The sequence below is a fragment of the Canis lupus genome, chromosome 6 (assembly GCF_003254725.2).
Source record: "Canis lupus dingo isolate Sandy chromosome 6, ASM325472v2, whole genome shotgun sequence".
NCBI classification, from domain to species: domain Eukaryota; kingdom Metazoa; phylum Chordata; class Mammalia; order Carnivora; family Canidae; genus Canis; species Canis lupus.
In genome coordinates, this window is record NC_064248.1 from 39,772,628 (window position 1) to 39,781,497 (window position 8,870).

Sequence of the window (8,870 nt, forward strand, 5' to 3'; positions counted from 1 at the left end):
GAAGGCAGGGCAGGGGGCGCCGCGGCGGGAGAGGCGGAGACCCAGAGGGCAGGGGCGCCCAAGGCCGGTGCGCTTCAGCCTCCCGCTCCAAGGAACGCCCAGAACGCGGGGGTGCAGCGGGGCCTGGCGCGGCCAGGGCGTGGGGAGGCAGGCGGGCCGCGGGGCCCCGGGTCGGGCGCAGAGCCCGGCGCCCTCCTCAGTCCGGCGCCTGCACCCACACGCGGCCCTGCGCGAGAGCCCAAGGCCGCCGCCCCCGGTCCTGAGAGCCAGGTGTGCAGGGAGGCAGGAGACCCCGCCCGGAGCCGGCCCGCAGCAGCCCCTGTCCCTTGGGGCTGTCAGCCCCCCCCAGCCCCCCAGAAAGGTGGTGCCCCGGGCTCTAGAAGACAATAAAAGCTTGTTGCGAGAATGCCCCCAAGCACACTCCTCGGGGTCACCTCCGGGCACAGGCGCCGGTGTGTGCCCAAGAGCGCATATGCTCCAGGGCCCCCGGGCCAGCTCCAGCAGCCCTACGGCCGTGCCCACCCGCAGCCTCTCCCCTTGACACTTCCCCCAGGGCAGGTGTGCAGCCTCTAGCCCGGCTTTGAGGCCCGCCCGGGAGCACTGGGGGCTCCTGTGACCCGTTAGCCGCACCCACTGCACCCACTGCCGCTGCCTCTGCACTTTATGGAACGAGCACTGGTTGCAAGTTAGCATGTTGTCGAGGCTGGGGCGGGAGGCTCAGGCACTTCCTGGGGCGGGGTGCAGGTACCGGGACCCAACCAAGAGCGCCCCCCAGGGCAGCTGCCCCACGTGTTTTTGGACACTGGTCCCAGACGCACCGTACAGTGACCCCAGGTGTGGCCAGACCTCCTTCCTAGGAAAGGCGGTGGAGAGACCAGAAAGTCAGGACAGATGCCAAGGCTGAGGATGCTGCTTAGCCCTAAAGAAGAAGCCGTCCTTGGGGCCGTCTGGACACTGCAAAGCCTCCCTACCGGAGGAGGAGGATCACCTCATCTCCTCCTCCTCCTCTGGGCTGTGCTAAGATACTCCTGGGGACGGGGCCCAACGGGGACAGCCACCTGCAGTCTAGGGAGGGGTCCAAGCCGCAGCTCACTCTGTACGCTCGTCAGCGTGTTGATGGTTTTCAAAGCCACGGGCTGGTTCTGCTCTCGGGTGAGGGGATATCAGCAGAGAGAAGGAGAGGCCTCAGGCCCGAGCCCCCAGCCCTGAGCACGAGCTTGGAAGAAGAGCAGCAGTGAACCTCAGGAGAGCGGGTGGAGCGCACCTCCCCTCCCTGAGATTGTCAGCGGGACCCGGAGGAAGTGGCCCTGTGTCTGGGCCCTGCACAGACCAGTCCCTCTCCAAGACTCAGTTCCCGCCTAAAAAATGACACGGCCTCTGTCCTCTAAGCTCACCATCAGCCCCTTCCCCGGTGTAGACTGGCAGGTAAGGATGGGATGCTGCTTCCAGGGCTCAGCCCATCAGCCCACACATCCCCCCACCGCACCTGAGCTTTGGCTTTCTCAAGGATTGTGGGGCTGGGGTGAGCTGAGTCAGGTCATCCCCAGTTTAGGCACCTCTGCCTGCACCCCCACCCCAGGGGCACTCAGCCTAAGGGCCCCAGGCTTTGTCCCAAACTGCACTGGCCTTTTGTGTGGCTGAGGCTGAGGAGGAATGTGGAGGCAGCAACAATGGGCCCGGTGGCGGGAAACGGTCCTCAGAGACACCATTGTGTGCCCCTGCCCTCCAGAAACGGGCAGCATGCCCGGCCCTACAGGAGACACCCCACTCCCACAAGGCTTCAAGCCATGTCAGGATGCTCTGCATGTCGCAAGACCCTCAAGACAGCAGGGCCCATTCTTCCCGAGGGTAGGATGGGGCCAGGACGGGTCTGCTGGGTCCCGGCAGGCTGCAGAGGGAAGTCCGGCACCCCACCCGATTACAGCCCCTCACTGTCAGGCGATGAGTGGTGTCTGCCTACCTGCCCCCCCAAAAGGACCCCACCCAGCCAGGACTTTGGGAGTTCCAGCCCTCCCCTACCCCCACCCTGAGCTACAGAGGCACCTGCCGTGCAAGGAAGGAGCCGCGGGGCTGAGGCGCACAGGGGGGTAGAGTCCCTGCTCCCCGCCAACCCGCACAGCAGCTCCTCCCCGAGGGCCTGGGCCGCTGTCCCCCTCACTGGCCGGGTGGCCTGGACGAGACACCGCTGCCCCAGCCTGTGTGTGAGGCAGAAATGCACGGTCCCCAGGGCAGAGCGACTCGGCCGAAGGAGCACCAGCGTGGCACGGGACGCTCGTCTCCACCGGCTAAGGGAGGCAGCGCTCTTATCCGTTACCGTTACCGCCACCAGCTCAGAGGCGGTGGCCCGGTGGAAGCCCCCCAGCCCCCGTGCCCGGCTCCCAGGTCCCTCAGTCCAGGGCCACCTCGCAGAGGTGGAGGCGGCTGGTGTGGGCAGCTGCGTAGGCTCGGCTGAACTCCTGGAAGTGAGGTGCACAGCCCAGCCAGGCCTCCCCAGAGTGGCTCCAGCCCATGAAGAGGAAGGTGCCAGGGCCCCCCCCAGACGCCGCGGTGCAGTGGGGTGTGGATGGAGGCCCGGTCCCCGACTCCCCAGCCAGAAGAGCGGCAGCATCTGCTGGAGGACATGGGCAGTGGCCTCTGTGAGAACAGACTCCTGCAGCTCCTTGTCGTGGGCAGCCCCATGGATAGTTCCATTGATCACTGTGGGGAGACACGCTGGCCAGTGGCGTGCAGGGGATGGCAGCCCCTGGGCTCTGTCACCGCGGAGACACCAAGTCGCTGGTGCACGCAGCCGGCAGGAGCTCAGTGTGGCTGCAGGGCCTGCGGGCACCTGGCACCAGGGGAGATGGTGAGTGCAGGTCCTGCCCTCCCCTGCATGACCCCCACCCCAGCTGGAGGCAGGAGGGAAAGGGCCGGCCTCCAGACCCTCCCCTTGGGGCCTGATGACAACTGAGGCCCCGGGGCCCAGAGGGAGCCTGTGGGCACACGCCCCAAAGACACCCTGTCTTCATAGTGACCCTTGCTGTGCCCAGCATGCAGGCACGTGGAGGGGGGGTCTGGGGCACATGCTCACATCCGCCTTACACGCGCATACCAGTGTGTGGCCACCCAGGCCACCCCGCTGGCTCCCCAGAGGCTTCCCTGGCCCAAAGACCAGCCCAACCCGAGCAGGTGGCAGGACATGACCGTGAGCTTTGGGGTCTCCGGCCTGGGGCCAGGGAGCAGAGCAGAAGGATTGCCTCCGCTGTGGGGTCAGGCTCCAAGCTCCAGGAAAGTAAAGAGCAGGGCCTGGTGCCCTGCAGGGAGGCAAGGCCGTATCTCCATGGTGACCAGGCACACACTGGACTTTTGCTGCACTGGACTGGGGGAAGGGGGACGGTCACACTGGGCCAGGGAGCCCTGGACAACTTTGCCAGGGGCCTCGATTGTGTCCCCCCGCAGGCCCTCCCCCAGCCCCTCAAGGACCGAGAGTTGGGCCACCTGGTTCCCTAAGTCGAACCCTGAGGGATCGCCCAGCCCTTTCCGACCCTCCCACCCATCCTCACTAGCTGTGCGCTCCTTAACAACCCACTTCCATCTCACGCCTCAGTCTCTCCCTCCTACAGTGCGGAGGACAGGCGCGTCCCCACCCAGCGCCCAGCCCCGGGGCCTGTGGCCGCAGCTCTGGATGCCTGTCCCCGCGCATTTTGAAGCAGAAGGAGGCCACCCGGCGGCTGATGTCAGGGTGCGGGGTGGCCTGCAGGAAGAGGGCCGGGCGCTCACGGGGCCCCAGCCCTCGGCTAGCAGCAGCTCAGACCCCCAGCTGCCCGCTCCGCGAACACCTGCGCGCTGGCCAAGGGCTGCGCATGGGGGCCGGGGCGGGTACAGCCAGCGGACCCCGCCCCCGCCCCCGCCAGGACAGCTGGCACACGCCGCCCGGCTCCTGGGTCAGGCTGCTGCGGACGGGACCGACCGGCAGGCGCTCAGGCGGGGCGCCCGCACCCCCTGCGCCCGCACCCGCCCGGTTGCTCGGACCTGCCGCTCCAGCTGCAGCGATGCTCGGAGCAGCCGGGCGGGCGGCGGGGGCAGGAGGCCGGAGCAGAGCGCGCACAGCAGCGCGAGGGGTCCCGTGGTCCCCTGGCGCCCCACGCACCCCTGCGCCCGCCGCACCTCTCCTCTGCGGGGCAGCCCGTGGGGGCCGGGCCCAGGAACTTTCCACCAATCGCGGCGGTGCGCATGGGGCAGGAGGCCGAGCCTCCGCGCTGCGGGGTGGGTGTCGCCCCCACGACCCCACAACCCCCGCACCTCCGCCTGCGCCCTGTCCGCCAGCCCTTGACTGGGGTCGGGGTGGGAGTACCCCTCACTGGAGCCCCTGTGGGGGAGGTGGCCCCTTCAGAGACTGGATGGGGGCTTCCAGTCCCCATCCTGCCCTAGAGGTGGCACGGTCCCCGGAGATGAGGGGCCCGATGCTGGCCCCCAGGGTCAGACCCCCAGGAGGTGCAGACCAGCTGAAATGAGGCCAACCCTGGGCGGGTGTGGAGGCTGAGGGAGAGATCTCCTGGTGGCAGGGACATCCCCTGAGGGCGGTGGGGGGTGGGGCTGCAATTCCAGGCCCGGCACAGGAGCAGACTGCCCTGGCAGGGGCCCAGAACAGGGTCAAACCCCGGGTCAGATCACAGAGGCCTTAGCAGGAAACAGCATAGATTGCCACCCGCGGTGTGAACCCTCCACCCCACTACCCTGTACCCCAGCCCTCTAGCTACACTCGGCCTGAAGGGCACAACGGACAGATGGGGACGTGGCCCCAAGGGGAAGGGGTACAGGACACCCCTTGCTCTGGGCAAGGAGCATGAGTAGCAGCCAGGACAACAGCCAGAGGTAGGTCAACTTCAGTGTCTATCGGCGGATGACTGGGTGAATGAAATGTGGCCCGTCCACCCGTGGACTATGATTCCATTGTTTCTTCGTTAAAATAATTTTTTTATGATTCCATCATAACAAGGAAGGAGATCCAGGAGCTCCTAGCTCCGCCAGTGGAACACACCACTCCTGGTCTCCAGGTTGTGGGCTCAAGCCCCACGGTGGGTACAGAGATTACTTACAAATAAATCTTGGGGGGCAGCCCCGCTGGCGCAGCGGTTTGGCGCCGCCTGCAGCCCAGGGCGTGATCCTGAGGCCCCAGGATCGGGTCCCGTGTCGGGCTCCCTGCGTGGAGCCTGGTTCTCCCTCTGCCTGTGTCTCTGCCTCTCTCTCTCTGTGTCTCTCATGAATAAATAAATATAATTTTTAAAAATAAATAAATAAATAAATAAATCTTGAGGGGCAGCCCTGGTGGCGCAGCGGTTTGGTGCTGCCTGCAGCCCGGGGCGTGATCCTGGAGACCCTGGATCGGGTCCCGTGTCGGGCTCTCTGCATGGGGCCTGCTTCTTCCTCTACCTGTGTCTCTGCCTCTCTCTCTCTCTCTCTGGGTCTCTATGAATGAATAAATAAAATCTTTAAAAAATAATTAAAAAAATGAATCTTGGGATCCCTGGGTGGCGCAGCGGTTTAGCGCCTGCCTTTGGCCCAGGGCGCAATCCTGGAGACCCGGGATCGAATCCCACGTCAGGCTCCCGGTGCATGGAGCCTGCTCTCCCTCTGCCTGTGTCTCTGCCTGTCTCTCTCACTGTGTGCCTATCATAAATTAATTAATTAATTTAAAAAAAAATAAAATAAATCTTGGGGGCAGCCCCAGTGGCGCAGTGGTTTAGTGCTGCCTGCAGCCCAGGGCATGATCCTGGAGACCCCGGATTGAATCCCACGTCAGGCTCCCTGCATGGAGCCTGCTTCTCCCTCTGCCTGTGTCTCTGTCTCTCTCTCTGTGTGTCTCTCATGAATAAATAAATAAAATCTTTTAAAAAAATAAATAAATCTTAAAAAAAAAAAGCAGGGGGTGGGGAGTGGAGATTTGGACACCTGCTCCAGCACAGATGACCCTTGAGGGCGTTATGCTTGGTGCAATCAGCCAGACACAAAAGGACAAACACCATCTGATTGCATGTCTGTGAGGGCCTGGAGTTGGGCGAGCGCACAGAGGCAGAAGGTGGGTCGTGGGGGGCAGGGGCCGGGGCAGGGTGTGTAACGAGGACAGAGCTCCAGCTGGGAAGACGAAAGACGGACCAGCTGCACAGCGATGGGAACGTGCCAGACACTTGACTGTGCAATTGAACATGGTGAGGACGCAGATTTTACTCCACTAAAAGTGAAAGAGGCGGACAGGGCCGTGCTGGGCACTAGAAGGCAAAAGAGGCACCGGCAGGAGGGGAGAGGGCGCTGGGGTTAGCAGCACCGTGCCGCCCAGGGGTGCCCATCCCCTTCCCCGCCTTCCAGCTAGTCCCTGTGGCCTGCGCCCCAGCAGGTCTCCGAGCCAGCCAGTGGGCTCCGGGCGCCCTCTGCTGGCGGTGTGGGGTCTCACCCCTGCCAGCCTAGGACCCCCCCCCACCCCCCCACCCCCCCGCACCCCCCACCCCCCCACCCCCCCACCCCCGGCTGCCCAGGATGAGTGGGTGCCTGTGGGTGCATGCGGGAAGGGTTCCTCACCAGTGCCTGGTCCAGAAGGGACACACACATGGCCTGAGCCATCTTCTCATCACCAGGCTTCCTCTGCCCAGGCCTGCTACCCAGAGCCGGGTAGTAACGCCAAATGTCACCCACAGAAAACCTGGACGGGGGGACGCCTGGGTGGCTCAGCGGTTGAGCATTTGCCTTCGGCTCAGGTCCTGATCCTGGAGACCTGGGATCGAGTCCTGCATCGGGCTCCTTGCGGGGAGCCTGCTTCTCCCTCTGCCTGTGTTTCTGCCTCTCTGTGTCTCTCATAAATAAAATCTTAAAAAAAAGAAAAAGAAAAAGAAAACCTGGGCAGGGGCTACCTCTCTTCGTACGTGCTGCTGCTCACCAGCAAAGCACCTGGGTGGTGTTAACCATCACCTATTGCTGCCCATGGGACGGGGAGCCCAGAAGGCCATGCCTGCCCGGGATAGTTACGAGAGCAGTGACCAGACACGCTGCAGGTGCTCAATCAACACACAGGCAAGGAGTATGTGCACCAATGAGCAAATGGGTGCGCGAATGACATCCCAAACCTCAGGCAACTCCTCCAAGTCTATGCTCAGCATGGGGGCTCCTTCACATGCCCCCAGCTCCAGACCCTTCAGGGTCCTGACCCTCCACAAGGGCCCTCCGTCCATTCCCACCCAAAACCCAGATCTTGGCAGGAGCCACACCTGATGCTGGGGGAGGGTCCCAGCTGAGCCATACTACAGCAGGAGGGTGACCCCAGAGGGCAAAGGGCAGCTGACAGGAAGCCCACAGTACTTGGGGCATAAGCAAGGAGCACTCATGATCAGGGGAGGTGCTGGGCTCCTGAAGGACCTGGCCAAGCGACAGGAAGGCAGGGCAGATCCCATGGGTGATGGGGGCAGGAAGAGGACCCGTCTGCTTGCCCCTAAGCAGCTAACCCAGGGTGCCCAGCGACCCCATTAGGCCGGGTCTACTAGCTCCTCTGTCCCCCCCTTCAGCGGCACCTCGTTCCCCTGACCTTCACCCCCAGCAGAATCTGGCTCTGCCCACCTATGGATGCTGTATCTGGAGACACGTGGCAGCAAGGTTCCTGTCGTGGGGATGTTTTCTTCCCTTTGACAAGAAATCCGCCCCCAATACACCTTGCATCTTCTAGAGGAGCCAAAAATGCAGCTGCAGATTGATTTGCAGCTGAGCTAAAAATAACTGCTAGGCTCCAGCCAGGGCCCAGGAAAATATCCCATTGCTAGGAGACAGCCGTTCCTGGGAGACAGCCATTGCTAGGCGACGGGGTTGCCGTGGTGACAGCTGGGCCCTGAGTCATGCTCAACCCTGGCTGCTCCGCCCCTCTGCCCCTGGCAGGTTGGGCCTGGGTACCGGGAGGAGGAGAGGCGGGGAGCAGGGGTTGCAAGGCAGTAAAGGGGCCCGCCCTCTGATGCCCACAGCCACCGTGGCCGCCCGGGCTTCCAGGTTCCCACTCCTGTGGGTGCCCGCTCTAGCTGCTGAGTGGCCAGGACAGCTGACACTGCCCCCGCCCCCCGCATGCCTTGCAGGCCCCCCCACCAGGCGCTGGGCACTGGGGCAGAGGCAGGGAGGTTTGCAGTGTCTATCTGGCCCTGTGCCTGCACAGCAGAGGCTTCATACTGGGCCATTTACAATCAGGCATGGGGCTCTCGCCACCTGTGCTGTGCTAGGTGCCGGGCTGACCTTCCGGGCACCCCCTTGGACCCCACACCTATTTGGCAGGAGAGGAAGTACTTAGCTGAACCCCCTCCCCCGGGGAAGGGAGGATCCGAGCCAGGCAGGTGGCTGCAGGGCACATGTACCCAGAGCCCCGCAAGGAGTGGCTGGAGGACCCTCCCGTGAGGAGCCTCAGGAAGCCCAGAGCTGCTGCCCCAGGCCTCGAGGGTTGACAAGCCCCCGTGTGACAGTGGCTCCCTGTCTCAGAGAGGGGTTTCAGGGTGGGATTTGCCAGCAGCCTTTGCTCTTCACCCTCCCATGACTAAAGAACTGGAAATCTCCAGCAGTCTGGAGTGGGGAGACCCCCGTATCCAGGTGTCAGGGCAAGGAGTGCTCCAGGTGAGGGAGTGCTCCAGGTGACGTGATGCTCCAGGTGAGGGAGCGTTCCAGGTGAGGGAGCACCCAGGTGACGTGATGCTCCGGGTGAGGGAGCACTCCAGGTGAGCGGTGCTCTGGTGATGGCGTGATGCCGAAGGTGAGGGATGTGGCCCCGAAGGGCAGCCATCCCCCGGGAGGATGGAGGCGGCCCGCCCTGTAAAGTGATGCCCATGTGGTGTGGGGACGGCAGTAAGTGCCCGGGAGCCGTGGAGGACAGA

At 63.9% G+C, this 8,870-nt stretch overlaps 1 protein-coding gene across 1 annotated transcript; it reads right to left on the reverse strand.

The window, feature by feature from the left end:
- Positions 1-2,043: 2,043 nt before the first annotated feature.
- On the reverse strand, positions 2,044-4,550 carry METRN (meteorin, glial cell differentiation regulator). The gene is given in 8 exon segments (XM_025478570.3): positions 2,044-2,533; positions 2,536-2,691; positions 2,762-2,835; positions 3,633-3,768; positions 3,771-3,791; positions 3,794-3,836; positions 3,979-4,348; positions 4,501-4,550. Coding segments are annotated over 8 exon segments (996 nt in total). The 3' UTR covers positions 2,044-2,387.
- Between the last annotated feature and the right edge of the window lie 4,320 nt (positions 4,551-8,870).